The 18,113-nt window shown below is 52.8% G+C and overlaps 2 protein-coding genes across 2 annotated transcripts; one reads left to right on the forward strand and one right to left on the reverse strand.

Annotated features, from left to right (window-relative positions):
• Nucleotides 1-3,934: 3,934 nt before the first annotated feature.
• eef1b2 (eukaryotic translation elongation factor 1 beta 2) lies at nt 3,935-8,615 on the forward strand. The gene is made up of 6 exons (XM_028806109.2): nt 3,935-4,102; nt 4,483-4,605; nt 4,845-4,995; nt 5,071-5,134; nt 5,328-5,453; nt 8,422-8,615. Exons 1-6 carry the CDS (start codon nt 4,023-4,025, stop codon nt 8,574-8,576), a joined length of 699 nt encoding a protein of 232 aa, XP_028661942.1. The 5' UTR covers nt 3,935-4,022; the 3' UTR covers nt 8,577-8,615.
• Nucleotides 8,616-11,376: 2,761 nt separating this feature from the next.
• Nucleotides 11,377-13,292, reverse strand: cmklr2 (chemerin chemokine-like receptor 2). The gene is made up of 2 exons (XM_028806110.2): nt 13,064-13,292; nt 11,377-12,485 (listed from the first exon to the last, which is right to left on the reverse strand). The coding sequence occupies exon 2, from the start codon at nt 12,483-12,485 to the stop codon at nt 11,436-11,438; it is 1,050 nt and encodes a 349-aa protein (XP_028661943.1). The 5' UTR covers nt 13,064-13,292; the 3' UTR covers nt 11,377-11,435.
• Between the last annotated feature and the right edge of the window lie 4,821 nt (nt 13,293-18,113).

The following is an 18,113-nucleotide window of genomic DNA, read 5'->3' on the forward strand; positions in this document are numbered from 1 at the left end:
CAGTGCCAGTCAAGGCCCATAATGAGCTGTAGGTGGGTGGTCACCCCAAGTGTCTGGAGCGTGAGTTTGAATGCTGGAGTGCCCACCCCGCTTGACTCCGTGTCCATAGCGCACAGTCAGTATTATTAGAAGTGGTAGGGTGCGGCTTGAGTTACCAAAACAGCGCCCCTCGGTGTCCATGGGGGGTGGGGGCGACTTGAAGAGCGGGCGCTTATTGAGTCACATAAACAGGGCCCTGTGGTGTGACCCGCACCCTGGGTGGCCGCCTTTGTCACCTAATGGATTGGCTGGCACTGACGTGGGGCAAGCCAACAGAACAAGTAAACCCCCCCAAATCTCCAAATGGTTTTGACAGCTCTGATGACGGTTTGTGTAAACGGACGTGACGGGTGTTTTTGTTTTATTTGTCGATATCTTATTAATATTATGCTCACGTACCTGCTCTGAGGGCGTGCTTTATGCAAATGAAGGATGAAGCAGAATTGATTGACAGGCCACACTAACCAATAGGGTGGACGGGCGAGTGAAGAGGGGGCGTGGCCTGGACAGGAAAAAGAGAGGCGCTCACATTGTGAAATGGAGGGAGAAAGTTTAGCGAAGCTCAGTGGCTTGTAGGCCGCCATCTTGAGCTCTCGCTCAGATCTTCACCGGCTCTCATCTTGGTCATCCCGTCTGCTCCGTTGACTTCCAATGTCCCATCGTGGTACTGAAAGCTACAAGGGGGGGCGGACCCCCCTGAGTGCGATGCTTAAGTGGTGGAATAACCCAACATCAGTCGTGGATAGTGGCGATGCCACAGAAGTTGTGCTGCCGCTCCGCGCTCCGCGCTCCTCACGTTTCTACACGGGGTAATGGCCTTCACGTGTCTCCTCATGTCTGTGGGCATTAAACTGGCACCACATTCAAATGACAAGAAACACTAAAAGAAATCCTGCACTTGAGCGGACGGCGTCTACAAACTGAAACTGTAAGCCTCTGATTGTGACAATGACATTCGGCTGTGGCCAGAGGCTTTGAGAATAAATGACACAAACATGTCTGCTGTCTCCGTTTTTGTGATGGCAGCAGTTTGCATCTCCTCCAGAATGTCATGAAGAGAATCATCAGAGGAACTGCAAAGTCCCTCACTGCCATGGAAATGAACTTCAATCCCAAAACCCACTGCATGTCAGCCCTGCCACCGAAGGACCTGCTGACGTCACTTCAGTGATCCTCTCGTTACCTCAGGTGACAGTGACGACGGGGACGAGGCTGGAGGTCACTCTGTCACGCTGATGGAGTCACAATAGAGAGGAGAAGAAGGCGTCAGGGCGTCTCCTAAAGTGGATTCAGCTGGGGGCACCACCAGGGCAGAGCTGGCTCAGGAATGGCAGCAGGCAGGTGTGGGTGAGGCGAAGACTTTTGGAGGACGGCCTGGTGGGTGTCAAAGAAGAAGAACATCAGGGACAGACGGATACTCTGGGATTGGACTGCTGAGAACTGCTGGGTCAAGTCATTGTCTGTCATGAATCCCCTTTCTGATTGTTTGGGGCATCTGGAGAGTAGATAAGGTGAGCGGCACTGCCATCAGTCCTGTGCCAGGCCAACAGTAAAACATCCTGGGACCATTCAGGTCAGCCAAGGCAGTGCCACTAATATGGGCTTTAGGGTACAGTGGTCTGATGGCACATGAAAGACCACTTTGAGCCACCAGAAGGATTCACAGGGTTTAAGAAACAAGATTCTCTGCTCTGATGAAGCCAAGTTTGAACTGTCTGTTGACCTCAATCTGAAGTGACACATCTGGAGGAAATCGCAAAGCCATGTCAGTGGTGAAGCGTGGTGGTGGCAGCATCACAAACGCAGAGACTAGACGGGGTCTAGGGAAAGACGAACGGAGCAAAGTTCAAAGATACCATGAATGAAAACTGCCCACTGCCCCCTGGACCACAGACTTGGCCAAAGAGTCACAAAGCAGAGACGACACAAGAGTGGCTTAGGGACAACTCTGGGAATGTCCTTGAGTGGCCCAGCCAGAGTCCAGATTTAACACCTCTGGAGAGACCTGACTGTAGTTGTCCACTAGAGGGTCTCCATCCGACCTGACAGAGCTTGAGAGGACCAGCAGAGAAGAAGAGCAGAAAATCCACAAATCCAGGTGTGCAAAGCTTGGCGTGTCAAACCCAAGAAGACTCTGGGCTGCCAAAGGGGATTCAACTAACAAAGAAAGATACATGGGTTTCTAAAATCTGGGCAGCACGGTGGTGCAGTGGGTAGCGCTGCTGCCTCGCAGTTGGGAGACCTGGGGACCTGGGTTCGCTTCCTGGGTCCTCCCTAACCCTAACCCCGTGTCTGCGTGGGTTTCCTCCGGGCGCTCCGGTTTCCTCCCACAGTCCAAAGACATGCAGGTTAGGTGGATTGGCGATTCTAAATTAGCCCTAGTGTGTGCTTGGTGTGTGGGTGTGTTTGTGTGTGTCCTGCGGTGGGTTGGCACCCTGCCCGGGATTGGTCATTCTAACAAATGGCACATCACAAACATTAACAATGCTTTTATGAATCCCATACCAAATGGCATATAACAGAAACTTATGCACTGCATTTGTCATTCCAACAGATGGCACATCACAAACATTTGTAGTAATAAAGTGCACTGCATTTGTCATTCTAACAGCTGGCACATCACAAACATTAACAATGCTTTTATGAATCCCATACCAAATGGCATATAACAGAAACTAATGCACTCTATTTGTAATTCCAACAGATGGTGCATCAAGCATTAGCAATGCTTTTACGAATCCCAACCAAATGGCATATAACAGAGACATATGCGTTGCATTTGTCATTCCAACAGATGGCACATCACAAACATTTGTAGTAATAAAGTGCACTGCATTTGTCATTCTAACAGATGGCACATCACAAACATTAACAATGCTTTTATGAATCCCATACCAAATGGCATATAACAGAAACGTGTGCACTGCATTTGTCATTCCAACCGATGGTGCATCAAGCATTAGCAATGCTTTTACAAATCCCATAACAAAAGGCATATAACAAAAACACACAAACGCTTGCCCTTTTATTCAGGTGGATGGTTGTACTTATGGTGGTCTGTTCAGTACTCTTACAGTGAGAGCCAGTGGTCAGAACAGAGGACTGTGAAACGCAGCTGTGCAGGATGGCTGAGCTCTTTAATGATCTGGTTTGCCTTTTTTAAGGAAGCAAGTGTTGTAGATGTGCTGAACAGCTGGCAGCTGGTGCCTGTCATTGAGTGCCACCTTCACCACCCTCTGAGATACGTTACCATCTTGAGCTGGGAAGGTGCCACACCAGACTGTGGTGGACTCCCGTGTGCACCTGCACAAGTTAGAGAGGGCAGACATCTGAGAACATCGGGGCATGGGGGCCTTCATGGTGCCCACTGCAGTTGATGGTCAGTGAGGGTCACTTCAAGACATGTCAATCTTCTTATCCTCTTCACACATCCCCTCTGACGTACTGCATGTTGCTGTGTGTTTTTCAGAATTGTATGCATCCCTGCCTTTTCTGTAGTACTGCTGGGATCAGCTCCAGCTCTCTGCAGAAAGGACCATGACAAGAATATGGCCTCTTACCCGTACTTGTCAAATGTTAAGCCATGTTGAAAGGTGTCAAATCTTTTCTAGTTTTAGCCACTGGCAGACAGAAGAAACAACGTTGCCGTCCCGCTGCGCCCCCTGCAGGTCGACTGTCCATCGCTGGTTTGCAGGCGCGCTTTTGAGTAAAGTGACGTCAAGAGGCGGGAGAGCCGTGCGCTGATACCGGAAATGGGGCGGGAGCTTCATGTGCTGGCTCTGCAGGTGGATGGTATTGGCTGGTGGGGCAGAGGAGACAAAGATCTGCACGCCGATTGGCTTCTCGCCTTGCCAGTACGCAGTCAGAGGGGCGGAGCCAAGTCTTCCTGCCCTATAAGAAAGCCTTCGGCCATTTTTGCGGTCCTTTCGTCGGCCCGGTCTTTGCTGTTCGTTGTAGTCTTTGTGTTGAAGTGAAGGTGCACAATGGGCTTCGGTGACCTCAAATCCCATGCCGGCCTTAAGGTCCTCAACGACTACTTGGCTGATAAAAGCTACATCGAAGGGTACGTCTAGCGGGGGTGTTCACCGCCACGTGTGCGGCGGTTGGGAGGAGGAGGCCCTTGCAGAGGCCAGGCGTGCGGCTTAGCCCGGGCGACCAGCCGATGAAAAGCCTCGAGTGAACCGCTGCACCTTATGGACGTTGCTATCTTCTTGCGAAAAGGACGTGAACGCCCGGTGGGGAGAAATGTGCGGAGGCCCCCCGCCGAAACGGCTGGCTGCGATGGGTCTCCGTGCACGCCTGTTGGGAACTGCTGCCAGATGGGGGCGCTGCTGGCCTTTGGAAGGCTGCGTGTCTCCTCTGAGCCGCACGTCCGTCACTCCATTGCGTTTCTTTCTTTTTTTCTCCGTGCTCTGTTCTTGAAGGTTTGTTCTTGTCCTCCAGGTACGTGCCCTCCCAAGCAGATGTCGTGGTTTTTGAGGCGCTGTCCAGTCCGCCGTCATCGGACCTCTTTCACGCCCTTCGCTGGTACAACCACATCAGGTCTTACGAGAAGGAGAAGTCGAGGTACGTAGGAGCCGTTGTGCCGTGACAGGGCCGGGCCTGCGCCTCAAATCTCGGTGGCTTGGCCGGCTTTCATTGTGCAGCTCTGTCGGTTTATATGATGAATTTTTAATCACCATCTTTCGACTGATACTCGATGAAGCTTTTTTGTTAAATCTGAACAAACCGAAACGTCACTTGTACTGCCCATGGTGTCGTCTCTCTCGGGGTGCCTCATGTCCCGTGTGCTCTCCCCCTTCCAGCCTGCCAGGAGTAAAGAAGCCCTTGGGAAAGTACGGCCCGGCGGAGATCGAGGACACCACAGCGGCCGAGAGCAAGGCAGCAGCAGCAGCAGCGGCGGCAGAGGACGACGATGATGACATCGACCTGTTCGGCTCTGACGAGGAGGAGGAGGTGGGTTGGATTGTGAAGGTTTGTCTGTCGAGCGGCCCTTCTTAAAACTGAAGTTTGTTGGTTTAATTTTAGGAGAGCGAGGAGGCAAAGAGGATCAAAGAAGAACGCCTGGCACAGTACGAGGCAAAGAAGTCGAAGAGTAAGTTGGTGGCTTGTGGTGTGTTTGGGTAAAGTGCCCTTTTAGTTGAGGCTGGTGAGCTGATGAGCCAATTCACCATCTTTCGGCTGACTGAGTGATGGACCTCCTTACTTCTGATTGCCAGTCTGGCGTGAAGGCCTGCTTGGCGCTGAACTTGTACAGCAAACTCCAATGGTTTCTCTTTGTCTGTCAGAGCCGGCACTCATCGCCAAATCCTCCATTCTCCTTGACGTGAAGCCCTGGGATGACGAGACGGACATGGCAAAGCTGGAAGAGTGCGTTAGGAGTATCAACCTGGACGGCCTGGTGTGGGGCTCCTGTGAGTGGCCATCTCTTCACTTTATCACTTTTGTTGTGCTGGACGGTTGGGTATTCAGAGGAGCTGCTGCTCCGATGGTGGCATCTGGCTGACGTGATAGTGGAGTGGTTATGGGATTGATGCTGCGATTTGAATTTCAGATTTACAATTTAGTGTCATTTTAGCATTTCAGCATTAGGTAACGACTCATTTGAAATCCACACACGGGCATATTTTAAAAACAAGTCCTATTTGTTCATCTGACACATGGCTCATTAAAAATGTATTAAACATATTAACTGAATGGAATCCCAGGTAGAAGCAATACATTTTTTCCACTTTTGAAATAAAAGTAAATCTCTTGCTCACATCTAAGTGCATACAAGCAAAAGTGCACGGTGTTAGTGTTTGAAATGTGGGCTCTCCCCCAATTTAAAGGGGTGGGTGTGACAGGCGAGGGATTGTTTCTCATAGAATTTAAGGATTACATTCAGTTTGTCACTCATATGGCGGAGGTTCAATTTGAGTTCAACAACAAAGCCCCCCAAAGAAATAAATAGATAATCCTGAGGGGAAATTCAAACTCCAGCAGCAGCATACTGATAAACAATATTAGAGTGATGATGCAGGTATAACGGACTAACTTTATATTTGTAAATGTTTAAGAACAAGTCGCCATGTACAGCGTGAGTGGACGAGGAAGTTTATTTTAACGATTTGTCTTTGTGCAGAGTTCTTGGGTGTGTCGAGTAATTGATTTTTCTAAATCCTTTAATTCTTTGAGCTCCCATGGATGGTACCTGACCACACTGTGTGTTAAAACTGAAGTCACAAGTGACAAAGTGGACTTTTTGAGTTGACTGCCTGCCCTCAATCAGAGCAGCACCCTGGTACAGTGACTGCAGGGCACCTTAAAACGCAGACTTCATCGCCTCGTGGTGTACGATGAGCAGTTTCTGCCCTACTTGCTGTCCCTTAGTTTTTGCTCAGTGTCCCTTTTTGTTTCTGCCTTGTCTGCAGTCACCAGCTCAGCTGTGAGTTACCCAGAGTTTGAGGTGCCGCGCAATGCCATACAGCCTGGCACAGGGTCCGATTAGAGATGGATAAGCCCAAGTTCATTTGTTAAAATCTGAACAGCCTAACCTGGCCAGTCAAGTCGGGCGAAGTGGGGTTTTGCAGGTTGGCACCTCATTTAAAGGGGGGGGGGGGGGGTGTCCAATCCCAGGGGGCTGCAGGTTTTCCTTTCTGCCATCTTTAATCAGTTTATGCTGCCCTTTGACTTTTTGTTTTTTGACTGTGTCCTTAAAGTAGATACTGATCAAATGTGAAGTGTACCCACAGATGGGCACTCTAACTGGATTTTTATTTGACTTGTGCTCTTTCTGCCATAGCTTTTTTTTTTTTTTTTTTGTATTGAGGACCTGAGCAGACCATCTGAGCCCCTCACCTTCCTGTTTAGGTGTCCCATAAATTAGCTGGTCATCTGTTGGCTTCTTTGCATCTCATCTCAATTTGCCAGATGACTAAGGAAGTCCAAACAAGAAGAGGCCATTTAAAATTAAGGCAGACATTAATGAACGGGTTTCACTAATTAAGGAAATGGTTAGAATGTAAAGCTGCAGCCCACTAGGATGGCAGTGGGACACCCGGAGTCAAAGGAGGACACGGCCCACAGGTGAGGGTTTTGTTTTGCTGTGTAGTTGATGGCTGAGAATTGTGGCTTTCGTGTGCAGCGGCCTTTCTGGTGAACAATAATATAAAAACGAAGATCTCGGTGCTGATGTTGGCGGTGCGCCGTCTGTTGGAATGCCTTGTAATGCATGTGGTGAAGCTGCATTGTTTGTCTTTTCAACAGGGGGCACACCACAAACACTCGATTGATGCGCCCTCTGTTGGAATGACTAATGCAGTGCACTTACTGATTTGTGCTGTCTTTAGGAATGACACAAGCTACTGGATGGACTGACAGACGTTTGCCCTTTTTATTAGAGTGGGTACAAATCAGAGCTGTGTGTTCACTCTTGAGGGCTGAGCCCTTTACCAGTGTCAGGGTCTTCATTTTCCGAGCTCGGCCCCATTGAGTTTCTTTTGCGGACATCGAGGTTTTGTCTGAACACAGTTCCTGTATTTTTGTGAGCCTCCATCTGGAGAAGTTGACCCGTAGGTGACGTGAGGTGACATGACACGTGTAACTGGAGGCTTTTTAAATGGATGTCTGGAGTTTTTTTTGGGCAACAGCAAGCTGGTTTCATCTCCGCCTCTGGAGGTTAAATTGGTTTTCTTGGCTCACTACAAACGTGAGTAACATGGAGGAAAAGCGAGTCAGCATTGTCTGCACATTCCTGCCTGACTCGTGATGTGGTGGCGTGCGCCTTCCTTCCTCCTGGCGGACCATACAGTCCATCAGATGTACAGAGCTGTTCACATTGTGCCACACGTTAGACCTGAAGTGCCCACCCTATGCCAATTGATGTCCATGTTAACTTGATACAGCCTTCTAAATGCTGGGTGGAGGGTCTCGTCCTTGGTGATGTCATAGCTTAGTGTCACTGAAGGTCCCCCTTCACTGGCAGCTGTTGTGCCCTTTTACTTTAAAGGGCTTTGTTTCCAGAACATTTAGGGAACAAACCTGAGCTTCGTGTCACGTCTCCAGTAATGGAGGCCCTTGAAGTCGTAGCTCCTGGCAGATGGTTCAGCGTGAAGGACGCAGTGCTGAAGTTCTAGGAGTTTCACTGCTGCTTCTGTTCAGGTAGGCAGACATCCACTTTGTGACCAAAGGCTTGTCACTGATTGGAAAAGCAGCCAATCAGTGAGGAAGCCACAACACAATGAAGTGAGCAGCGGCTCAGACAGACCATCACAAAGCACATGGACCTTAATTTGTCAGGACATGGACCTTCATAAGGAGTGTTGTGCCCACCAAGCACCCACTAGTCTGGTTGCCTTAATGCTTTTCAATGCTCAATTTTTTTTTTTTGTTTTTTTGCAGCTAAACTGGTCCCAGTAGGCTATGGAATCAAGAAGCTTCAGATCCAGTGTGTGGTTGAAGATGACAAAGTGGGCACAGATCAGCTGGAAGAGCTCATCACAGGCTTTGAGGACTTCGTCCAGTCGATGGACGTGGCAGCATTCAACAAGATCTAGGCGGTCATTTTAAAGACCAATAAAGCACTTTAATTTTTGCCCCAGTTTTGGTTTGTGCTGCTGTGCACTCGAATGTCTGCTAGAGCCCACCTGGGCACAGCACCCAGGGCAGGCTGGCATGGCACCAGCAGGTGAATTGCAGGGTGTCTGATGTACAGGTTTGACCAGCAGTGCTCACACTTTGCTTGGGTTTACACTGAAGGGTGGGGACGAGGGACAAGGGGGACAGTGGTGTCTGAACAGAGGGGGCTAAAGGGCCCCCCTTCATCTGGGCATGAAGGGGCCACTGCACCTGGGACCACTGATGTCAGTTACAAGGACCCCCAGTTAAGGCTGGTGGGTGGGTGGGTACAGTGCACTGTGTAGGCTGCTGTGCCACCGTGCTGGTGGTCTGCTGCACATTTAAGTGACATGGTGGGGACAGCACTGCTGACCGTTGGCCTCGGACTCCTTTTCTGGTTTAATTCATCAGGCTGCTCTATCATGTGCTGCTCAAACACTGACATCTCAAACTGGTAAGTGACCATCTCGGTGGGCCCCCCTCCCATCTCTTGTGTCAAATCCCAGTTTGGGCACCGATGCCCAGCAAATGGAGGACAACAAAAGCCACACTGAGTGTTGTGTTTGTCATTTCATGTTCCTTCTCATTTCCTTCTCTGAACCAGACACTAGTGAGAGTCCTGACTGGCAGGAGCTGGCATGTGGGGACAAAACACAAAGTAATGGGATGATGAAAGTGCTTTTAATAAAAAGAAAATCCATAACCATGAAAGTGGGGGCTAAAATGTGCAAATATTCGTTAAAACGGGCACAAATCCACTGGCGGCTCCCCTGCTGCTCCCTTGGCCCTTGAAGCCCACGCGACTGACTTGTACCTCCAGCTGCCTCCCATCCCGCGGTCACTTGCAGGTTCCATGCCCGGCCTGAGACTTGGGTCACTTTTTAAAAATGATCACGTGGCACAGGGGTGGTGTTGATCAGCCAGGGACGTCACTTTCCCACAGTCCTTTGCACCAGTGGCCCACAGCTGGATTTTTAATTTTAATGGTTGGGCTGCGTGGAGTTTCCTAATCGGCTACTGCAGCAACACCGAGCCGTCTTCTTCTACAGGCGCGTTTGGCTCCCATCTTGTGTCCTGTGCTGCCAGGATGGGCGCTGGCCCTGTCACCCCACATCACAGAACCTCTAGTGTTCAGGTGGCAGTGTCCTGTCTACTTGTCACAGCCCCCACAACAGTCTACATCTTGTGTCCCTGGCGCTAGTGCCAAGCTCACTGCCCAGAAGCCGCCTTCGGCATCGAGGAAGGCCCACCTGTGATTGGCGTATGCCATGTTAGGTATGGCTTGGGTTTACCTGCTGTGCACATGTCGACGCTCCCTGCCCGCTGCCAGTCACGCATGTCACCAAGGTGGTTGTTGTTCCAGACCTTTGTCCCATCTGGGTGGTCGTGCATTGGGGGTCTTGGAGTGGTGTGTCGACTTGACTGGCACACTGGGGGTCTGTCTGGCCAGCTCCAGGCTGCACTGAAGTTCACTTGTATTGCTGCCAGCTTGGTCCTGCACTTGGTGGCACACATCAGACGAGGTGTAAGGTAATGAGGGGGGGGGGGGGGGTGTTGAATGACCTGGCTGAGGTGGGTAATTTTGCCAGGACAGCAGGGACCCCCAATGGGCACAGAGTCAGGACCTCCGTTTTAAAGTCTTTTTTTTTCAGCCTGAGGGTCACTGCACTGGACCCCCTGATGGCATCACGACTATTTCAGTAGCCCCCTACACTTTTGCCAGCTGCTCTCCCACCCAGGTAGGGTCCGGGCACAGACCCACTTGGGCTTGAGGTGGGGTGCCAGCTGCAGCCACTAGAGGGTGATAGAGGCGGGGTTAAGCTTGTTTCAGGTCAAGTCCATGCCCCCCCCCACTCGACGTCATGTGGTGTGCAGTTTCAGGGCGCAGGTCTGGTGTCAGCGGTGTGTCAAATGTTGATGTCCTTCGCTGCCCGCTATCACTCACTTGAGGTGGTCTTCAGGGTCTGCTGTACCCCACTAGACACTCGAGATGTCCGAGTCCTCCACGATGTCGGACCCTTTTCAAGCCCCGAGATGTGCAGAGGACCCTTCGTGGAATGAAGGGGCAGCAAGAAGCCGGCGCTGTAAGGAGTGCAGAGTGCCCGTCCTCGGAGGTGCCATCTGCTTTGTGCCAGTTGTGCCTCCTACCCCAGTGTAAGGCTTATGAATATTCATAGAATTAGTATTGTTAGGATTTCTAGTTTTTCTAACCCCGAGCAGGGGCACAGGGGGGCATATTGAGCAAGGCAGGAACAAACAGTGTGCCAGCCTATCTCAGGGCAAACATACACACACCCAACACCTGCCAGGCTGCTAATCCACCTGACTGGCATTCCTCTGAACTGTCACAGGACACCCACTCACCCATGGGGAGAATATGCAAACTCCACCCAGGGAGAGCCCAGGCTGCCACTGTGCCACCTAATATTATTACTACTATTACTATACAGCCCTCTCTATCCGTGCCACCCAAAGGCCCACCTTCAGGGCTGCTGATGCCCACCAAACCCAAACTCGGCCGTGTGCAAACTGGCATTCTGTAAGATGAGGGGGGTAAGCAAGAGGTGGATGCCATGCAGGTCAACGTGGCAGCACTGCCCGAGTTTCTTTCATCATTGGATGGCACAGCCAGCTGCAGCACAGACAGACACCACGGGAGGGCTGGCAGATTAGATTTTCCTGTAGGCAGCCCACTGTATGCCCACCCTTACTATAAACCTGTTGGCATGAGCTCAATCACAGTTATCACGGCGCCCCCGTGTGGTGATGTGTGATTGGCGTCTGCTCACAGGACCCCCCTACATGGGGGACGTGGCGCTCTGCGTATCGACGGTGGCCTGGCTGGTGGTCAGCGAGAGCAGCTCGGCCCCCAGCAGGGTGCGCTTCACCTGAGCCCCCAGGCCCCTGCACAGGGGGGTCCACGCCTCTCTGGACATGAGCACGTAGAAGATGGGGTTGAGGCAGCTGTTGAAGAAGGCCAGGCTGGTGGAGAGGGGCATGCCAACCCGCAGGGCCGAGTGGAGGGCAGCGCTCGTGTGCACCTGCAGTTCCAGCACGCTGAAGACATGAAAGGGCGCCCAGCAGACGAAGAAGGCCACCACAAGGGTGACCACAATGCGGCCAAAGCTAGATGGGCGCACCACAGCCCTGTGGCGCACCTTCGCCCCCATGACACTGTAGCAGACCACCATGGTGCAGAGGGGCAGCAGGAAGCCGAGGCAGAGGCGCATGTACACCTGGATGGCGTGTCTGTGCATGGCGCTGGTGCCATCGCTGGAGTGGTAGTTCGTGTAGCACACCTCCTTGCCCCGCACCGTCACCATGTCCCGGTAGTAAAGGCCGGGGATGCTGAGGCCCACGGCGAGCAGCCAGACGCCCACCAGGAGGCCCACCCTGCAGCCCGGCTTTACCCCGCTGGACCGGGTCACCGTGCAGCAGCGGTCCACGGTGATGAGGGTGAGGAAGAACACGCTGGCAAACATGTTGAGATGGCACACAAAGGTGGTGGCTTTGCACAGGGCCTTGCCGTAGCGCCAGTCGAAGCCTCTGCAGATGTAGTCGATGGACAGGGGCAGCGTCAGCACGAAGAGAAGGTCGGACAGCGCCAGGTTCAGGAGCCAGAAGGGCTTCAGGGACCGCCGCAGCCTCCTCGCAATCACCCAGATGGCGATGCCATTGCCCACAGTGCCCAGCACAAAGGCGACGCTGTAAATGACGATGGAGACCACGTGCAGCGCCTCCCTCTGGTGGGGGTCCGGGCTCTCGTCAGTCGAGTCGTAGAACTCGTAGCTGCTGTTGTAGTCATAGTACTCGTAGGCTTCGGGGTCCTCGGGGCTGGGGGGCTTCATCTGAAATGACAGAGAAAGAAGCATGAAAGACAGCAAAGGGGGGCCTGCAGGGGGAGGTCGGGCTGACGCAGGCGTCCAACGGCACAGGGGGAGAGGCAGAAGCCCCCCCCCCCCGGACCGGGCGGCAGAGAGCCCACCGCGTAGGAGCCCAAAGTGAAATCCTCCCGCGCAGCGCTGCAGAGCCGCCGGCAGGGGTCGCCCGAACTCCGCCAGCAGTCCTCCGCTCTTCACGGGCGGCTCCTCGGTGCTCATCTGCGCACTTGGGGTGTTTAGGGCGAGGGGACCACGACAGCTACGTCTGCGGACAGCCCGTGCCACCCACGTAGTGGATGAGTTGCTGACAAGCGGCGCATGCCGACAGGTCACACAACCAGACACGCTTGACACCTGTGCTGCCCCCCCAATAAGAGGGGGTCGCAAACTAGCCGGTGTCGCTCGCCCCTCACGTGTACATCGAGTGGTCCACACGCTCATTTAAAGACCCCGGACGTAAGACGGACCTCGAAACGTCCCTCAGAGCCCCTGCCCCCTTGTTTTCGTGGTCCGAGGCCCCCCCCCCCCCCCGACTGGTCACTCACCTGGACTGCAGCGCTCGGTCTGTACGGTTGACTTGCGCCTCCGTGTCCGCTCTGCCGTTCGGCTGCGCGCTTCGCCTCTTTATACCGGGAGGGCTGAGCTTTGAGAGCCGCCTGACGCCCCCGAAAAAAGGCAGCGCCCCCCGAGGGCCGCCCTGTCCCTTTGCTCAGATGTCCTTTGAGGCGCAGCCCAGACACGTCGTTTGTCGCGAACTTCACCTGCGTGACGAGGGCGGCCTGGCCGGTCTGTGTTTCCCTGCCACCGGAGGGGGTCACCGTACAGTCCTGCGTTCCGACACTTGATGGCTGTCCGAGCACAGCGACCACCTTTCCTGTTTTTGGGCACCGCTCCGGGGTGGGCTGCGATGCCCGTTTTCAGTCCGAGATTGGAGTTTGCAGCGATCGCGTAGCTGTCTGCGCTTATCCTGGGAGGGGCGGAGCCACACATGCAAAGAAGCGTAGTGGGGCGGGGCAAACCAGCTGACGAGCAGCTGAGCGGGAAGCGCGCCACTTTTTTTCTGATCGGCTTTTTATTAAGCAAAACCAAAGCGAGGAACCTGCAGGTGGGACGAGACGAACAAAAGGGGGGAGCAAAGAGCCCTCAGGGCTGGCACGATGGGCACCACAACGGGTATATCACGCGCAAATGCCAGTGCACAGCTGACGCGCTTGCTGGGTTGAGCGCCCGTCCCAGTTGTGCGCATGCGCTGAAGTCCAGCAGGCTGACCAACAGCCCACCGCGAAAACATAAAACTGGAAAATGAAAACCCACCAGTTATGGTGGCACGGCTCTGGCAGCTTTGATTTTGATTTGTCCAGTTGCCCCCCGTTACTGGTCGCTCTTTTTCTTTATCCCGATGAGGCTCCTGCGGTGTTTTACTGCCAGGTTAGTGCAAAGTAAGTGGGCTGTGATGTTGTAACGCCAGCCACAGGCACACCGGGCACACTGGGCACAGGCAGACTGGTCAGTGGAGGCATCTGGAGAAAGCAGTCGAGACCACCGGCGAGCCAGGTGGACACATTGGACTTTCGTGGTGGTGGACTGCTGCCATTTTCTGGAGCCATGCGGGGTTGGTCACAATGCCCAGTGTTGCCCGAGTGGAGGGTGGACACAGGTCAGTTAGTGGCTGGCAGGGGACGGGCTGCTCAGCTGGTTTGAAGTCGAGATGAGGACGAGTGACACTGTGAACTGCAGATGTCCTCACGTTAGCCACACAAATGAAGAGCAAGGACACCGGGCTTCATGTCCTACGGGCTCTCTGCATGGAGTCTGTGTGTTCTCCCCCGTGGACTGGCAGGGCTGAGCTGGACCCTCATGTGTGTCCCCGGGTGTTTAGGACTCGTGGGCTCACAAGGTTTCAATGACTGGTGATCTCCCAGGAGACGCAGGTGCCGATTTGTCCTTGAAGGCACCATAACGTCACCAGCACAAGAAAGGCGCTTTATAGTGAGCCGTGCCAGTCTGCCCTCATTCTGTTCTTCAGGTCTGGATTGTCCTCCTTCCCAAGCTCGTCTATGATTGGCATGTTTGAGATGCTCCAGCATATTCCGGCCCATCCATGGGTAAGAGCAGCATCGCACATGGGGTGCCCCCCGGGACCTCCTGGCAGACTTGCTGGTGTCCTCAGTGCCCCTGTGTACAATCACCCAGGTGGTCAAGAAGAAGAATCTGAGATCAGTGCGTGTTCACTGGGCGAGGGGCTGGAGCGCCATCTAAGGATGCTCCTCCTGCCTTGTGCCCGATGCTCACTGGCACAGGTCCTGCAACCCCGCTCTGGGTAAGCGGGTTTGGGCGATGAATGGACGGACAGATCGATAAAATGCAAATTGTGACGCAACAGAGTGGGACGAGCAAACCGGCCGATGAAATGAAAACCCGCCGAGTGCAGCTGACTCTCCCTTAAGGCACTATATTCATTATGTCACCCGGGGGTCTTACTATGGTAACCGAGATCGGAGATTCATCTTGAGATGCCTCTAAAGGGTCATTCGACCTGCCATACATGTGGGCACTGGTTTGCTGGGCACCCCCTTTCTGTACAGCCTGGGGGGTTGGCATATGCGATGCGGTCACTAAGCCCACTTCGGGGCACACGCGTATCTGTGAGACCCCTGGGTGGGACTCTGCTCTGACTGCGTGTGACATCACCAGGAGCAGGCAACGGCACTCATCATGTTTCTCCTCTGAAGACCCCCGCATCATGCTTCTCAGAAATGTCACCCCCTTGGCAGCTTTCTCGCCACAGTCTGACTGGCCTGCACCCCCCCGAAAAACAATAGACGCACATCGAGGGAACCTGAAAGGCAGAACCTGAGCGACTCGAGTGTTTCGGGGGTCTAGATTATTATCTAGATGAAGACCAGGACTCCCAGAACAGAACGCTCTGAACAGACGAGGCCAAGCGAGTTAGCGTACGTGGCCACGGTACCAAAGGACACAAGGGGTGACAAACACGGGCAGCTTGTAACCAGAAGAGCCTGACAGCACCTGTTAAGCAGGCTGCTGGGGGTGTTCTGGTTTACGGCCTGGGCAGCTGACCATCCCAGAGACCACTAGGACGTCTTCATTGAGGCCGATGTGAGACCACCTGTCAGAGAAGACAATAACTTAAGAGATGTGACTAACGAGAGGAGACCATCCAGCTTATCATGCACTTCTGCTGTCCCAACATCTCCCTCCTCCAGGAACATCTTCAAGGTTCTCAAGGTTTCAGCTTTCTCTCCATGTCTCAATGCTTCATCCCAGATTCCCACAACTCATTGTGCTCCCTGGCTTCACTCCTAACCACACTTCCCATACACACATCTCCACCAGTGTCCTCCAGTGTGTGATCCACCGTTGAGCTGTTAGAATTTGGCTGGATCCGTTTCATCAATGAAGATGGAGGCTCAACTGAAGGTGGACCTGGCAACACGACGAGGACTTTTCACACAGGGATGGCAGAAATGAGAGGCTCTGGGACGGCCAAGTCAAAGCCCAGATGTGAACCCCATCAAAGCCTTGCATGTGAAGTGGGGTGGGCACGCAGGACGCCCCTCACACATCGCACAGCTATACAGACGTCTGCATGGAGGAGTGGAAAAAAAAACTCCCAGCCAGGACTGCTTGGCCAGGAAACATCTGATTGAGTTGGTTTTTCCAAAGGTGGCAATGCCAGCTACTGGTGCCAAGGGCGGTTTTCCACAAGAATATAAGAATGTGTTCATTTTTCATCCAATGAAGTACTATGAAGCCCACTTTTCAACACCCCCTTCCCACCAAGCACCCACAAGGACACCCCCTTTATCTACTGATGCTGTTTAAATGAAGAGCAAATCCTGGTATGGCCACTTGTTATCAAACAGGACAAAAAAAGGGGGGGGGGGGGGACACTTCTGATGCCACGGCTGGGGGCTGTAAACCCGCAAACAACAGGGACAGGGTCGAGATTTGAACCCAGCGTCTCCAACAGCGCTAACCACTGAGCCACCACACTATGACAAGTGGGGGTCTTAACATGATTGGAGTCTGGACACTGGCCAGCCCGCCTCTGGACCGAGAGAAAAAGGCAGCCAGGGTGGGTGGGACATGAACGGGGCTGTGAGTGGCATTGGGGGTCCTGCTGCTTGCTACCTAACCCCCCCTACAGGCCATACAGGTTAGATACACCTATACAGGTTACAGTGGCAGTGCTGCTGCTGCTGCTTTGCAGTAAGGGGATTGTGGGTTTGTCTCCCGGGACCTCCCTGTGTGGAGAGCGTTTTGAGTAGTGAGAAAGGCGCTATATAAAATGTAAAGAATTATTAAAGAATTCTTATACCTTACTTGACCTTCAGGGTTACTCATTTCATTACCACATTCCCCTCTCAGTTTGAATTCCAGCCCAGCTTCTTAATTAGAAGTGAATCCCATTTAGAGTCCAGCGCCGCGTCTTTGAGTTTCTATCTCAGTGTTTCTGCCATGTCAGGTTACTCTTGGACTGGGGGGGTCTTTCTTTACCAAAGCCTCAATCCTTTGCTTTCCTCACATTCTATTTAAACACAACGCTGTAAATGTCACCAGGTTAGAGGGTGACCTGCTGGCCGGTCCCTTTGTCACTTGCATCGCTTTGCCGATTGGCAGCTCTTTAAGAAAATGACAAGCAGTTAAAAAACAGCGAGGGAGCGCAGCTTGCAAAGAAAGCGACTTCCATCCATCCATTTTCCAACCCGCTGAATCCGAACACAGGGTCACGGGGGTCTGCTGGAGCCAATCCCAGCCAACACAGGGCACAAGGCAGGAACCAATCCCGGGCAGGGTGCCAACCCACCGCAGGACACACACAAACACACCCACACACCAAGCACACACTAGGGCCAATTTAGAATCGCCAATCCACCTAACCTGCATGTCTTTGGTCTGTGGGAGGAAACCCACGCAGACACGGGGAGAACATGCAAACTTAAGGACGGGAATCTTTGAGCAGCAATGTCACTGAGCGGGGTCATAACTAAGAAATGGGGCTGCGCTGTGCCAGAAAGACGCACCACTCAAAGAGGGCACTCAGAGGATGTGCGGGCAAAATCGACCTTTAATGGGTGAGGTCAGATGAACACAGAGATTGGCAACTCGGTGACGTACCTGTCATTCATTACAGTCCTTACCAAAGGCTCATCTGACGCTCCTCTCCGACTCCAACTTCCCGTCACTTACCTCCCATTACGTCCACCGCTGTTTCCCAGCCTGATGAGCGCAGCACTCGGTCTTATCCATCATGGCCGCCTGGCTCCCCACCACCTTGAACCCACCCGTCCACCGTTATCTCCGGTCCTCGGCTCACGATCGGCACCTGTGAAAAATCAGGGAGTGCTGTGCCCTCAACCTCCTGCTGTACTCAGATACGCGGATGGATGTTTGAGGAGTAAACCACAAGGCAAGGATTGGAATTTTATATTATGGACTACATTAGGCTGCATAATACCACACACTGCATCAATGTTCATATTGCTTACTACACGTCAATATTGCTGCTACTTCTTTGTCTCGCTTGTGTTTTAATTTTAATTCTATTTTTAATTTATTTTTTTTATTTGC

This window comes from Erpetoichthys calabaricus, chromosome 8 (genome assembly GCF_900747795.2).
Source record: "Erpetoichthys calabaricus chromosome 8, fErpCal1.3, whole genome shotgun sequence".
NCBI classification, from domain to species: Eukaryota; Metazoa; Chordata; class Cladistia; order Polypteriformes; family Polypteridae; genus Erpetoichthys; species Erpetoichthys calabaricus.